This window comes from Varanus komodoensis, unplaced genomic scaffold, assembly GCF_004798865.1.
Source record: "Varanus komodoensis strain SLA01 unplaced genomic scaffold, ASM479886v1 scaffold22, whole genome shotgun sequence".
In the NCBI taxonomy this organism is placed as follows: Eukaryota; Metazoa; Chordata; class Lepidosauria; order Squamata; family Varanidae; genus Varanus; species Varanus komodoensis.
Genome location: NW_025335606.1, coordinates 9574820 through 9591389, shown reverse-complemented (window position 1 = coordinate 9591389; position 16570 = coordinate 9574820). Strand labels below are relative to the sequence as shown.

General features: G+C 41.5%; 1 protein-coding gene across 1 annotated transcript in view; it reads right to left on the bottom strand.

The window, feature by feature from the left end:
* Window positions 1-16570, bottom strand: part of DCC (DCC netrin 1 receptor) — a 647852-nt gene that overhangs the window by 67688 nt on the left and 563594 nt on the right. The window contains exon 22 of the mRNA XM_044431047.1: window positions 8443-8508. Coding sequence (XP_044286982.1) covers window positions 8443-8508 — 66 coding nt within the window. The remainder of the gene's footprint in view (window positions 1-8442; window positions 8509-16570) is intronic.

Here is a 16570-nt window from a genome sequence, read left to right as displayed (position 1 = left end):
AAGACACCAGACCCATGGGTTTTCCCCTTCCTACTGCTGCCCTGTCCCCAGGATTCCTTCTTTCATGTTTTCTGAGGGTGGAATTCCAAATTCAGGAGCCTTCTGTGGTTTCCTGGACATGCTTGGTTTAAGGGTGGGTTTCCTATCTGTGATCTCAGAGGGGAAGATCAGCTGCAACCTATGGCTCCACAGATACAGTCCAGGGGCTGTAGGATTGCAACCTAAATAAATAAGAAGGCAAGGATATGCATTGGAAGAGCCCTACTAGATTAGAGGAAGGGTCCATCTATTCCAGCATTCTGCTCGTATGGTGGCTGACCAGCCACCCTCAGGAAACTCACTAGCAGGGCAGGAGCACAACAGCAATCATGGATTTGGGGCAGGGGTAGACAACTTTTGGGAAATGGGCACAATTCTAAAACCAGTGGGAATAAATACTTACAAAACTGCCCAGAGGTATTCATAGGAAATTAAAATGGCAGTTGGTGAAGCCTCCAACTCTACTTTGAGGCAATCTCAACTGCCAGTAAAAAAACGCAAACATATTTTAAAGGAAAAAGTGGGAGGAGTTTGTTGTCTTGGTGGACACCAGGGGAGGTTCTGGGGGCACGCTGATGCCACTTGTCCCTGGTCTAGTGGGATACCACATTGAGCAGTAACTTCAATTCTTCCTTAGAGGTATGGGGGGAAATGTGCTGTCGATCTGGCAGTTCACCAAAGGTTGAAGTCTGATCTCAAGCAGTACATCCTGACTAGAATTTCATTTTCAGATTGTATATTTTAATTTATTTATTCATTGTTAACATTAAGATCACACACACACTGTTAGTTGAAGACCTTTTCTACATGTAAAAGGTTAAAGGGAAAGGTTTTCAGGAGTGGGCATGTCGTGAGTGGAGCCGGCTGATGCCGGAGGTCAGACTAGATGGCCCTGGAGACCCCTTCTGATTCGCTCTGTTTCTCTGTTTCTGTGTTTACCCTTGACATTAAAGTCCAGTCATGTCTGCCTCTAGGGCAGTGCTCATCTCTGTTTCCTAGCCGAGGGAGCCAGCATTTGTCCACAGACTATTTCCATGGTCATGTGGCTGGCATGACTAAACAGTGAAATACACGGAACACTGTTACCTTTCCACCGAAGTGGTACCTTTTTATCTACTTTCATTTGCATGCTTTCGAACTGTAAGGTTGGCAGGAGCTGGGAAAGTGTATGGGAGCTCACCCCGTCTGCGGATTCGAACTGTTGACCTTTCGATCAACCAGCCCAGCAGCACAGCAGTTTAAACCACTGCACCACCTGCATGTAAGGACAACATTAATCCATCAACATTGCTGATGCCTTCATCTATTCTCATCAAACCATGATTTCCATGGTCTACGAATATGTTTCCCACTTGTCTTCTTAAATGGCATTGCTTACGTGCTTGCCCATCATTAGATGAAAACAAAGGTGTTCACAAATCCTGCTGAATTACTACTCTTTGACTTGGAGAGAATTTGCACACTGCTGAAAGCTTGGGCTTCCCATAAACTGCAACGCGTATGGCATGGCTTCCATCATGAATGATAGCAACTTTCCTTGTCTACCGAGGCTCTGATAAAGGAAATTTTCAGGTAGCCAACAATGTTGAGACTTAATTAAACAGCCAGGATTTACTGATAGCATCTCTGACTCTTCCACCTAACGTACAAAAGAGAAGTCATTTATCTTTCAGCAAGCGATAGACTCTCTTCTTAGGCAATGACAGGATTAAGCATTCACTCCTCATCTCATGCACAGAAAAATGATTCTGTCTGATTTAATCAGCCATGTGCCTTATATTAATTTAGTATGTTCAAGCCTGGCTTTATGTAACTTCTAGGTATTTAATTCTCCTTATACATTCAACAACTTGAAAATGTTAAATCCCCATTAGGTGTAGAGTGGTAAAGGGAAGAAGCTGATAGCATGTCTAAACCAAAGTTGATAATGATTAGATGCTGTTAATCTTTTGTAAACCGTAGGGGGTTCCCTTCCATGCCTTGCTATATCAGGTCAGGCTTAATTAAAATTACATTTCCCATCAGGAGTCTTAAAGTACAAAATAGAAAGGAACAGCATCACATGCATATTATGTCTTTTTCTAATTATCTGAAAATCATTTTCTTCATTTGATAGGCTCCCTTGCAATGGGGAGAAACTTCCCATGGATTTTGTCCAGCCAATATAACCTGGAAATCTAGCAAAAGTCTTCATAAGAGAACACAGCTGGCTTCCTTTATAGGGACTTATAAAGTTGTCTTTCAAATGAACAAACCAGAAACTTTTTAAGGGCACTTATTTTGCCCTGGAAGTCATTGGCCAATCATTGCTCTGATCTTCCATGAGTTGCTACATCCAAACACATGGCTAAAAGCTTCATAGCCAACTAAAACATCACCAGGGAAACACGATGAATGCAATGGAGATGCTCATGAGGGACCAGGCTTGGATTTTGGCTGAGTTCACATAACATGTATGGTTACCATCTGGTTTCCTTTCTTACCTTGTGTCCAGTAATGACACATGCACAAGGAGTAGTTGGCATGCATCTTTCCTCCAAATGGTGGCATCTATCAGACCTGCAGCTGGGAGCCAACCAATCTGGAGGGTGTGTGCCAGTGGGGAGGACAGAGAGTGTGGAGGCAGCCAATCAGAGCCCTGTCTGCTGGCATCTCAGCCATTGCCAGGCAAACAGGGCAGTGGAAAATGGCAGTTAGAGTGACTACAGATGCGGCTGCTCTTGCAACTAAACTCACTGCTGGAGATGGGGAATCTATGATCAAACGTTCTACCTGAATTTACACCTCACGACAAACAATGCTGAACAATGTGGAACACGACAAACAATGTGGAAACCCTAGAACAGACCACCATTTTTCCATGGGGATTCAAAGTAACCAAACATGCTACATTTCACCATGCTTCTGGTATTCATGCATAATGGCAAGCCATTCCTGCCATGGCTTTGGCACTGGCCAAAGCTGACTTCACTTATCCTTCATGATTCCTGATTGGAGAAGGCAAGGGCAAGAAAAGATCTCTCTCTCTCTCTCTCTCTCTCTCTCTCTCTCTCTCTCTCTCTGCCTCTGCCTCTGCCTCTGCCTCTGCCTCTGCCTCTGCCTCTGCCTCTGCCTCTCTGTGTCTATAAGTGAATGTGGCAAAGAGCAAGTACATTTGCCCATTTGGAATTCTGGCCCCTTCCACTACTGGCATGGAGCCCTCATCTTGTTTGCTTGGAGCGTATTCCAGATCTTGTTTCCTATCAGGTTTGGAGGATTGAATAACCCTGACTTCTGGCAATACCATAGAACTGCATGGAATGAGGTCTACACTTGGCATCTCCTAACTTTAGAGAATATCAGTACAAGATTGGGGAGGGGTTGGACAGAGTGAGGAAGTACCAAAAATGAGTGCCTACAGTCCAATTTCCTGGCTCTACAACTTAGCTCTGCTAAACTCACATGATGCATAATGAGTATCTCATCATGGTTAGAAGCTGCTGAAGGATTATTAATTTTTCTCAATTATCTCTTCCATTTCCCTCTTTAAACTCCTGCAGTTTCCTCCCCCCTCAGAGATCCCACTTTGCTTTAGTGATTCCTGTGAAACCATCGCATGGCAGTGAACTATACATTTGTGACAGGCTTCCACCAACTCAGGGGCACTGGTCTCCAAGCTAGCGTATCCGCTCAAAGCTCTTTGAAAGCTTTTCTCATGACTTGCTTGCCTTCCTGGAAACTATGATTTTGGAAAACCTACCTTATCCTATAAAGTGGTTTGCCCCAGAAAATGCAACTGTGGTGCCACTGAAGAGTCACAGTCTGTGACCTAGTGTTCCAAAGCTCCAAACTGAGCTAGGGCATTCTAGCAGCATGGTGGCACATTGCTGGAATTAGCTGCACCAATAAGGAAAAAAGAAGAGCCTTACTGGATCAGACCAAAGGATTATTCCGGGCTGTGGAATCCCTTCCCAAAGGGGACCAATGTGGTTCCCTCTTCGCTGTTCTGCCACCAGCAGGCACGGTCTCCTTTATTTAAGGAGGTCTTTAGCCTATAAGGTGGTCTTCCAATCTTTTCCACAACAGATCTGCTTCTACTGTATTTTATTGCATTGCTGTCTTGTTTTAAGAGATGGTAATCATTTCAGTAAATGGCCTTGAATTTTTGGTAGAGAGGCAGGGTACAAATAAAATAAATCTCTAACCCAGTATGATGCCTTCATGCTGCTCGGCCAGATGTCCAATGGGAAAGCAACAAGCAGGCTGTAACAAGTGCACCTCCTCATATTCCCATGCAACAGTAATATAAGAACACACTGTCCATAGTACCAGGTGTAATATACTGGCAGCAGGAATTGACCCTGGTGGCCTTATTCTTAAACAGGACCATGGCAGGATGCCATTAGCAGGGCCATGTCAATCCATGACCAATGCCATACTGGATAGATGCGGATATGGAAAACTGGGGGGCAATTTGGCTATGAATTTTCCAAAATTTGCAAATATGTCTATATTTGAGATAAAAATAATTTGAGATTTTTTAAAAAATGTAGACAGCAGGAGGAAAGACAGATGCAGGTTTTGGAATGATTAGCTTTTGGCAGGATGGGTTAGAATCCCTATGTATTTAATCATGTGAGTGTTCAGATAGGTTGCTACCTCTTTTTTCCTGACAGACTTTCCAAACTAACACCAAAATTCAAGGAGGTCCATTTTGGTTCTTTTCATATTGGGATTAGCAGAATCCATTGAATGCAGCTAGTGCAGCTACGTGAGAATTTCATATTAGGGTTTTAAAAAAAAGATTTTACCAAACTTTACAATTAAGAAAGAAAGTACTTAACATTTCATTTTCTCCTGATGGAGGAGAAAGTGAAACTGAAGTGTTTGCCCATCAATGTGAGTTCATGCTTTCGAAAAGTGTTGACAAATACCCATAGTTGCATTCATATTTCAACACTGTGCACTTCAAGAAATGCACACTTTCAAAAAGATATACTTTAAAGTGTGCCTTTTAAAAGACATGCTTTTTTTTTTTAAAAAATCACACTTTCATGCTTTAGTCAAGGAGGAAAAGCACTTTCCCCCATTTGTTTGAACAAACTGAAAAATAAACAACGGATCACAAAAGAGAACAGAAGTGAGCCTAGCTGATATTTCATAGAATCATATAATAGAGGCAGAAAGGCCCCTGGGTCTAACCCCCTGCTATTGCAGTATGCTAAGTTACACCACCATCCCATTTCAGTGACTGTCCAGACAATTTTTGAATGTCTCCAGTGAGCAAGAGCCCACAACTTTTCAGGTAATAGGTATTTTTTTGTCATACTGCTATGGCAGTGAGGAAATTCTTCTCAGTGTCTAGTCTAAATCTGGTTTCTTTTAACTTAAGCCCATTTTTCCTTGTCCTGCACACTGGAAAGAAGAACTCTCATCCTTCCTCTTCGTGAAAGCCAATGTCAGGTACTTGTAGAGTGCTTCTCTTCTTGAGGCTGAACATGCCTAGTTCTCACAATCTTTCCCAATAGGGTTTTATCTCCAGTCCCCAGATCATCCTCGTTGCCTTCCTCTGAACCCTTTCTAGCTTTTCTGCATCTCTTTTAAACTTAGAACTGGACACAGTATCCAGCTGAAGTCTGACTAGTGCTGAGTTTAGGGCAACTAGTTGTTTGCATGAAGTGAAGTTCAGAAAATTTCAGTGACTGCAAACATATCTGATTCCTTTGTCTCTGGTGAGTAAATTTCACTGCCCGGCTCTAAGAAAGGAAACTGGTAAGTTTTCAACTTGCTTTTGCAGTTGCCTTGAGGAGTGAAAAGTTCTGCATGCAAAACTTCCTACAAGAACAGCTCGACATTGTCATAGCCCTAGTGATAGAGTAATCTCATTGAGTCCAGCTGCTGGATTCCTCTGCTTGTTCTCTGTCCTTTCAGTCTATGTTTTGCATTTCTATATTGCCCAGTTGCCAAAGAATTCTGGGGTGTTAACAATTAAGACCATGCAATTCATTTTGTTGAAGTACAACACAAAGGAGAAGTTTAAAATGACAATGCAAAATAAAATATAAAATGCAAACCCCAATACCTTTAAGTATGTATTCATATCCGTACCCTAACTCTGGAAGGCTTGCTTATGTTTGGACATATGGACCTGAGACTTGACCAAGATATTAAAATATTATAGGAAAGTTTACAAACTGAGTAGGCAAGGACCAAACCATGAGTAGTAAAGATGTCAGGATGCTTAACATACAAAGGGCACAATTCCATGTGGAAGATCAGTGGCATGACACAGCCAGGCAATGCAGTTGTGCAATGCAATGTCCTTTGCCCCTGCTCACAAGGCCAAAAGACTGAGATTGCTGTGGTTCCCTGTATCTTGGCAGAGGCTCCATCTTCACCCCCAGAAGGCCCCTGGCACCGGCTCCAAAGTCTCGCAACTGCTACGGGGCGGAAGGCACCTCAAAGACCACATGTCAGCTCTGACCTGAGAGTGCACTGTCCAGGTTGGAGCAGGGACCCTGCCCCATCCGATGGCTCTCTGAGCAGTTCCAAGTGCCCTTGGTCTGTGGCCCTAAAGAAATGAACTTCCCCACACACTGAATGCAATTCCAAAAAGTGCATTATTAAAAAGGGCTGGGGGCTCCACAGGCAAAGCTTCTCCATAACCCCTTGAGAGGCTCTGAAGGTGACTCTTAGTGGAAGGACCTTTTCTGTGATGGCCCCAATCTTTGGAACCATCTCTCTGTTGCAGCCCACTTAGTGCTGAATTTACCATCTTTGAACACCAGGTTAAGGCACCCCTCTTTGCTGAGATCATTAAAGACCTCCCTGGACAGTCACAGTCCAGGTGTGTTTAGCCAGGTGCCTTCCTTTTATTCTCAGCCAGGTCTTTTTTATTGTCTTTTAATGTTCTTTTATGCTATTTTAAAATATTTTTTAAATTCTTGTCAATGTTTTTATCTATTGTATTTTATTGTTTTTATACCTATTGTAAACCACTCAGAGAGCTTTGGCTATGGATGATATAGAAATGAAATGATAGTAATATAATTTTTGAACCAACTGACTCAGCAATCCTGAATAAGTAGTAATACACAGTAGGAAATGCGTGGTTAGTTGTCACTGGGCATCTCCCAATAATTTTCTGAGAAGCAGTAGAGTGATAAAAACTGCAAGACTGCGACAATATAAAAGCTCACTCAATAAGTTTGGCAAGTGCAATATCCCAGCTGGGCCATCTCAGAGACTTTGAAAGACTCAGGCTGCTTCCTGGTGTATTAAGAATGAAGCAATGGCAAAAGTAGTTCAAAGCTTGTCATATTCTCAAAGTTTACATCTAACAAGTTAGCACCTTTAACACAAAACAGATATAATGCAATAATTTGCAATAAAACTCCTTTTTTATCTAACAAGTAATTTCCTAGGTTTTGTTTCTGTGCAAATCCATCCATTATAGCAAGGTAAAAAAATGATTTCTTGCAATGACAGTTTCTGTTAAGCACAACAAACCATTCCAACAATCTTGTCTCACGGTTAAATGGTAGCAATTCCTGATCTAATTTGGCAAATTGAAATCGGAGGCCCTCTGTGAATGTCAGGTCTGAGCCAAATTGCCTTCCTGTATGCCCCTCTCCCCGCCCATGTTAGTCCCTGATTCCCATTGAAAAAAGATGCAATGGGCCTCAAAGTTTCTGCCTTCAGTAGGACAACTCTCTACATAGACAGCAACTGTTTCTTTTGTATCTTTTACTCTAAGGTTCCCCCAAACCCAGCCAGGATGAGCTGAAGGCAAGAACTAGTGAGATTTATTTTTCCGACCCCTTTATATGATTGTGTATCTTGTCCTACTACTTATGCGCTTTCCTTCTTTTACTTTAAATTTATTCTTGACAGTATTTGAAAAAGTCCTGTTTGCACACAAGCACATGTGCTGACACACTGTTGTAGGTTTCCATGGCCTGGCTCAGTGCTAGCCATCTTTGCATCCGGAATTCCAGAATCCTTTGTGAATCAAGGTGCTCCGGGCATGCTCTGTTGAAATACATTTGTCCTGCAACAGCAGGGGAGTGGACCTGCTGGCCTTCATGGCCCCTTCCAACTCTACTATTCTATGATAGAAACATGGAAACATAGAAACATAGCGAGTCAGAAGGGGCCTCCTGGGCCATCTAGTCTGACCCCTGGCTCCAGCTGGCTCCGCTCATGAATTTTACGTTCCACCTGGCCACACTGGCAATGCTGTCACCCTAATGCTCTGACCTTTAAGGGGCCCCCTGAGGTCAAAATATTTGGGCTCTCCAAAGGATGGAGCTAGTTCTTTCAGCTGAGCCCCTGGTAAACCCGAACTGGGGACACAGTGCACAGAGCAGTCACCCGTGAAAGTATGAGGGCAATTGGGAGAATTTGGCTTCAGCTGATATTTACCATTAAGGCTGCTTCTGTCGATCAAATTTGTGTCCACCGGCCAGTAGGCCCCGTCTCCATGACGACCTGTGAAGAGAAAAATGAGCATTAGAGCAGAGTAGCAGAAGAGCAAGCTGGATGGAGGCTGCTTGCCCAGTGCTTCAAGGAGCGTCTGTCTGATGTTTAAGCCATTAGATCTTGTGAGAGGAAGCAGCTGTCTATCTGCATGAGAAAATCTGTCACAAAAGCAGATTTTTTAAACTAAACCTTTGGAGTACTCTGACTCGCCTCCTCACTCTGCATCACCTCTTTACTATTCAGGATTGCTAGTTAAAAGTGACAAAATAAGGTGAAGCTGGTGGTACCAGTCAGACAATTATTTTTCAGAAGATGACAGCCCTGACAGAGGAGCTATTCATGCCTCAAATGACAAGCACAGCACTGGGCGTGCTCACGTTGCAGTGCTCATGTTTGCTCCTGGCTTCCGTTTTGACATTTCTTTCTAGCGCTAGTAAATTATATTACTCTACCAGGTGACAGCACGCCTCATTTAGTTGGGGGTTCTCTCTTGCATGGTGCAGATATTTCCTACAGAATTGTCATCTTTTATGCAACGTCAAACCTTCAATTGCAATCAGCCCCGGGAGGCCCAAAGAAAAATTCTGGTTCTCAAAGGTATATCATGTGGGCTTAATGGGACTTGTTCAGAGGTGAGATGGTGGGAGATACAGCAAAGGGATTTGCTAGTGGTATATTTGAGATGAGGTTACCTCTCAATTTTTGTCTCCTTTCTTCAGGTTTCCCAGGAAAACTAGTTGATGGATATAACTGTACATTTTGAGAAAGTATCCGTCACACTCTTGACCTGGTTTGGTTTGATTTGGTTGGTTGTTTGTTTATTTAGGAAATTTATAGGCCATCCATTACTGTCATCTCTGGACGGCTTACAATATATTATAAATTCTAAACAAAATTAATTGGCTATACCACAACTGAGTATAAAATGACATGGTTAAAATAAATTAAATGAATAAATGTACAATTAAAATTAATTCGTTTTAAAAAACTGGTCAAATAAAAAGGTCCAATGAGGTCCAATAAGGTCCAAAAAGGTTTGTTTGTTTTTATGGCCCATAGCTGATTATGGAATATAGATGAGCTGGATGGACTTGGGATGGACAAAGTTGATTTGTCAACTTCCATTTCCTTTGGACTTTCATTTTTTCCAATCTTAAAGTTGGTCTATCCCAATATCTGATTTTTGTTTAAGTTCATATGAAAATTTGTGTGCGTTTTCGCATGCATTTCTTCTAATACATGCATTGTTGCACGCAATTTGTCCTATATACACATTTTTAGAAAGTGATTTGTCTCATATATTTCTTACAGTATCTTCTCTAACCTACATGGTTCCCCCCCCCCACATTTTTTTAGACAAAAAGGAACATAAATACATCACAGCAACAAGAATATAGCATAACAAAAATGCAATAATAAAAAAGTAAATAATAAAGTGCTCCCACCACCCTGGAGACTAATGCTAGCACATACTATAACAATTAATAATATATAATATACTTCAATTATTTCCATATCCCCTCCAGAAGTTCATATAATCTTGACTGGGTTTACAGCCTTTGCCTTCTATCAGTACTGCTTTTACAAAATCTTCCCAGATTTCATTATATTTATCTGCTCTCATTAACCCTCTTTTAATTTTTATTTCTGTCATCAGTTTATCATTAATTACCATGTTCCATATTTCATTATACCAATTCATGCCTTTGCAAAACCCAATTCGGTTTCCAATATTTAACTATTGCTAGCCTATAACCTACATGGTTTTGAGCACAATTTTTAATTGCAAAATTCAGGGATGTACAAATTTCAAATGATAACTTAGGGTTAATCTAACATCTAAAATCTACTGAGGTTCTGCTGAAACATTATCTTAGTAAAAAATGAGAGTCCTGATCTTTTCTAGTTTTCCAACATTCTTTTGGCCATTCTTTCCTGTAGTAGTTTGAAAAATATTTCTTTTATTTTTCTTTCAAATGTTGTATTTTTGGGTTCCTAAGTATTTTATTCTATTAGTTCTATCATAGTTATGGTTAGGTGAGAGTTTGTTTGGTTCTCATTTCAATATGAATGTAACTGAAATATAGTTAAAAATTGAAATCTGTGCTTTACTAAAGCTTGCAAGCTGTTTGCCCAAAACAAAAATACATACATTTGAAAAGTTCACGCATGCACACACACATTTGTAACAGGGGGTACAGAAATGTGTATATTCAGAGTACAGGCAATCATACACATGGAGAAAACACCTTACAAAACCTTGCAGAGCCTGGAAATTATGTGCATTTTTTTTGTAGACTAGAATGCTGTCCATTTTGTGAGGACTAAGGATATGGGGTGTAAAAATGAGATGGAACAAATATAGCAGGGGATAAAGGAGAACCTGCCAGAAATTTTGCTTGACAACTTCACCCGCCTCTAGATGAGGTGCTGTTGTCTTTGCTTCTGCAATACTTTGGGATTCCATCTTAAAAGATGGCATGGAATCATGTAAATAAATGAAAAAAAGTTACATCCTCTAAGTGTGGCTTCCTGGAACCTTCTGAACTCAGAAGCTTATGGGCATCCACTTGGGTACATGAGCACAAAGCAAGGAAAATGGACAAGAAAAGGAAAATGCTGGGGAAAATGGGTTGGAGGATGCTGCTGCACTTCTTCTCTGCTTCTGGGCTTCCGGTGCTCTGCCCTTTCTTTGCCTCAGAAAACATTAAGATGGCCAATACGGGTCTCACAAATGTTTTTCTCTTTATAAGAAAGATGGGTTGAGGCACAGCAAGGGTTTGGGGAAATCTCGCAGTGCTTTGTACCTTCTATTTTTGTCCCCAAGAGCATCCCTCCATAGCTTGTGATGAAAATGGTCTTCCATCTTTGGGATCTCAGCTGGTGTGGAAAGACTGGAGTTTAGGTATTAAGTTTAGTTGCTGAAGCTAAAGCTCAAATACTCGGGCCACCTAATGAGAAGAGAGGGCACACTGGAGAAGACCCTGGTGCTGGGAATGATTGAAGGCAAAAGGAGAAGGGGGTGGCAGAGGATGAGGTGGCTGGATAGTGTCATCGAAGCCATGGACATGAATTTGAGCAAGCTCCAGGAGGCAGTGGAGGACATGGGGACCAAAGAGTTGGGACAACCTAATGACTGAACAACAACAATGCAATGATCACTCAGAATCTGGGTCCCTTGCACCCACCAGACTTCTTCCCCATGCTTGATCCTGCCTAGGAAGCCAGCCAAGCTGAGATCAAATCCACAAATGCTTGTGAAGACTAACTAACTTGTATAATGGTAAGCAAGCAGTCCCCATGTACAAAGTCCCTAAGCCCCCATCTTTGCTTATGAAGCAGACCTTTGGCAGTATATGAGGGAAACTATAATATGCAGTAACTGGGCTTGCTTCCCAGCTGTGTGAAAGCTTGGTGCAAGGTGGGCTTAGGACAGATAGAATGTGGGCTAGAATCAGGCAGCTGAGCTGTGAAAATCTGACAGATTCCCAACCCCAAACCAGATTCCTCCCACATCTCTAATTAAGCTACATGGAAAATAGAGTATTAACATCCTGTCTTCAAAACTATCAAGGCTACAGTACAGGCTCTGACCTGCTAATGGCATGCAGCTCGTTGATTTGTTATCTTGAAAGCAAGGCTGCGTTTAGGTGAAGCACAGTGTCAGTCCGTACTTTCATAGGGAAATCTGACCTCTGCTTTGAAGTTGGCTGGTGTTAAATTGAGTTGTTACTTTTCATTAGGAGGGGTGCCTACAGGCTGAGGTACATTTGAAATTGTTCCTCTTTACTGCTTTGCCTATCAATGTGTGAAGTGCTTTGGTATGGAAAGCACAATTAGGAATGTAAGGTCATTATCATCACAGGAGCTTTCAGCATAATCAACTTCTCAATCAAGATAATTGCAGGGACACTGGCGGTTGAGCCTCAGAAAGAGACTAAAGTTGCAAAAAGAGAATAAAGTGTTGAGTCGTAACTGTTAGAAGGGAGAACAAATGGGACATTTCATACTCGCTAGCCAAATGTAGTGTGTTTTCTTTCTTCGTGTATTTTTAATATGTGTATTTTTGCAGGTTGGGCAAGCATGGAGGCAACTTTTGCCTCCATGATCCTCCTGTCCTCAGTAGGATGCCTTGTCCAAGTTTGGAGTGTTACGGGCAGCCATGTTAGATGCTGCTATTATCGACCTTTAGCTTACGCAAACAAGGTGGAGAAGGAGGAGGAGGAAGTTAACTTGCAAGCTTTAATTATGCTAGAAAATATTGCATTGAATGGGTGAATATGCGAGTTGTTGACTTCCATTCTGATCTACCAGAAAACACCTATCATAAATTAAGACTCATCCTATCTTTAGTATAGGCTCTGAAGAAATCTTCCTTACAGAACCAAAGCTCCAAGTTTGTAAATGAAAACAAAAGCTCTGAGCTTTTGATTTGTGGCAACTGGACTGATAGCAGAGCACAAGATGAGAAAGTCTTTAATGAGCCTAATACATGACATTTCAAATTAATCCCACCAATATCTCACATTGGAATTATGATAATGTACTATTCAGCTTAGACACGCAAAGAGAAAAAAGTAGCAAAAATAATCAATATTCTGAACTGAGTTATGGGGCATAAATAGAAAGCTGGCCTCAGTGCTCATCATGGGGGAAAAGGCAGGGTGAATGAACCCACAGCCCTGGTTCCTCACTTCCCCCAGTTCTAGCCGAAACATGTTTCTCCCCATTATTCTGAAGACAATAGTCAAGAGGACTGTCAGAAATGACAAGGCTGCCTCCCATCCCACTTGCTATTTTGGTCAATGGCTTGCCTATCAGCAGGAGAAGCCAATAGCCCCTTTCAGAAGTTGTTTCCCATGAAGTCAAAGGATACATAAAGCAGAAGCGAGGATACACATGGCAGGTCCTCTCTGCTCCACTTACAACATTAGAAACATAGATTCATTCATTTAAAGGTTTTCTATACCGTCCCATACTTAAAAATCTTGGAATGGTTTACAACAGATGAGTCAAAAAACCAGAACAAAAACAAGAATAACAACAACAATTGCTCAGCATCCCAATTGCCCATGGGATTAAAACGTCAACCCATTGACTGGTAATGCCTGATGGAGAAGTCTTTGTACATTCCATGGAATACACTTTGAAGTCCACACCATGCAGTGTGTTGTGTGTCGTTGCTACGGTTTTTCATTCTTGGTTTTTGTCTTTGTTTTGCCCTTTGTAAGCTGTCCAGAGACTTTTTAGCAATGGAATGGCATAAAAAAAAACTTTAAATAATAAATAAAAACTGGGAAGAGCGGAGGAAGTTAAAAACCTCCCCAAAAGATAAGGTTTTGGGAGAGGCAGAAAGCACGATATATTGGGGTAGGAGGTATACTTATCTTTTAGTGATGTGGCTGAGGGTTTGTATTTTTAAAAAATGACAGCAAAACTAAAGTTCCTGTTTGGCTGTTCTCACCAACCTGGCTGTAGGTGACTAAACTCTGGATTCCTTTGACAATGACCCTGTTTGGAATAGTGGCTTAACTTGCTGTTAGCAAAAAGCCAAGTACTAAACATTCAAACCAACAAAAAATAGCAAACCCCATACCATCCAGTTTTGGGGAAAATTTTGTTGACATTGTTTCCTGTGAAGAATGGGGTACTAATCTGTGGTTGTAAGCCGCCCCGAGGCTTCGGCAAGGGGCAGCATAGAAATGTAATAATAATAATAATAATAATAATAATAATAATAATAATAATAATAATAATAATAGTAAAAATTAAGCATGAGAGCAAAAATAGCAAGGCACAATTGCTCTGGATAGTTAAACTGAAATGAAATTGCTTTTTTCTCTAAAACCAGAATCTGATATTAAAAACTGAAACAGTATGTTCATACTGTCTTAAATATGGTTCCTTGGTACAATGGAGCAAAATGTTGCAAAATATTTGAGGAAAATCAATAATTCCTTCTGACAGATCATGGGGATGTCATTTCAAAAAATGCTTTGGGAAGTGTTAAAGAACTATAGCAAACCTGTGGATTTGTTACTTCTTCTCCTTCAGATCTTCGCTTTGATCAGGAATTAGAGGTCTGTTTGAATGGTGGCAGAATGTAGCATTTTAGCAGGCTGGGAGCGACAGAATCTACAATAGATGAGTCTGGATAGCAGCTTGGGTTATATGATAAATTCATTTTTTTCACCAGATTTCCCCCAGATGGCTCCTTCTGGACTGAGCATTGACTCAAATGTAATCTGAGGTCAAACTCTGAACACTTCAGAGCTTGCACTGTGATTTGTGGATCAAGAAAAAGGGTGTGACAGCACAATGCACAAGGAAAGCGATCAATGGCAGAAGAACACACCCATTTTGAAGAGGCAGAGATTGTCATGTGAAAAGGAAAAAAAAATTGCTCCTAATCACTTTTGGACAGGAGACAGAACAACCTTTGAGGTGGAATTAGAACTTTGATGAATTCAGGGTTTGCTTTAACACACATCCTAAGTACAGCAGAGTTAGTTCTGGAAACCTGACATCTCAGATTCATTAGGAAATTCAGCGTCTGTATCATGAGTAAAGGGTGGTCAAGTTGCCCACCTATCTTGCTTTACCAGTTTGTTTGTTTGCTTGCTTGCTTTTTGGGGCATATGGAGAAGCAATAAATAACTATTCTAACAGCACTAACTCTAACACTTGTTTGCTCAGAAGTTTCCACTAGATACATTGGTACAGGATTGCAGCCTACGGCTAGAACATCTTCACATTTTCTCATTTCCTGACACTTCTTGTCATGGACTGCAGTGAAAAAAGCAACAATGATGTTAAATTATGGCTGATTATCTCCAGATCCTGCTGAGAATTTTCACTGTGGGAAATCCTGGCACTTCCTTAGTTCTGAAATATGTTGCTTTTTCATCCGCTTCATAAAAATCAGAGTTGTGCATGCGTGCGCAAAAGAACTGCTGTGGAAATGGCAAATATGCTTCAGTTAAAACATCTCTCTCAATCTTTCTCTAATCCATACTGCAAATACAAAAGTCAAGAGGAAATTTGATGCTTTGTGAAAAGAAAAACCCACAATGAAAATCCATTTCGTTATAGTACGGCAGTTTTGTTCCAGTTTGCAATCTTCCCTTCACACACCGAAAGCCTAAGGCTAAGAGAAGCATCAGGGAAAAGGAGCTGGGAGGTAGGATTGCAACTTCCTGCTATCACAGCATGGAGCAAGATGCTGGCATTAGACAATAGAAGTAACTTGCAGTGTTTTTCCTACCAGCTGCGAGGAAACACTGCGACAAGCAAGGCCAGGCAGTTTCTGGTTTTTAGCCAAACAAGACTGTGCTGAGACAGTTTATGCTTCTCACTAGCAACATGCCTGGTGTAATGCAAACATGACACCGGCTGAATTACATTTTTGTCAAGAGAAAAAAAATATTTTTAAAAACAAAACAACAACCAGGCAGCAAGACTTCAACTGTCTTACAGATGCTTTTTCTCTGAAAGCTCAAAGAATTAATGCTCTGTTTATTCACGAGACTGAAGCCAGTGAGGTGTAAAGCGGCAGGTGTCCTGCCAGACACAACACAACACATTAGTTCCTTGCTCAGGAAGAATTGGTGCTTTGAATATCATGGGATGTGTTTGAAGATTTCTCTGCTTGCCTCCAAAGAAAGTGTAAAAGCACTGTGGAGATCTCTGTGTGTCCAAGCATTTGAGGCAAACCATTTTAGGCTTTGGCCCGGAAGGGTCCATCGGCCACATTTCCTGTCCATTTGCAGGTGTGTGGTTGCATCCAATGCTGCACAGAGCCCACATGTGCAAGGGGGATTGTCTGCCCCCCACCCCACTGCAGCCCCCAGTGCTTCCTAAAAATGCTGATGGCACTCAGTTCTACCTCTCGGTTTCAGCATCTCCAGGTGAGGCAGTGACTGTGTTAAACCGGCGTCTGAGCTCAGTAATGGATTGGTGTTGGGACAATAAGTTACAACTCAATCCGGATAAGATGGGGGTGCTGCTGGGAGAGAATTCGTCTGTTCAACTGGGGAATTTTCAGCCTATCCTGGACAGGACCGCGCTGCTC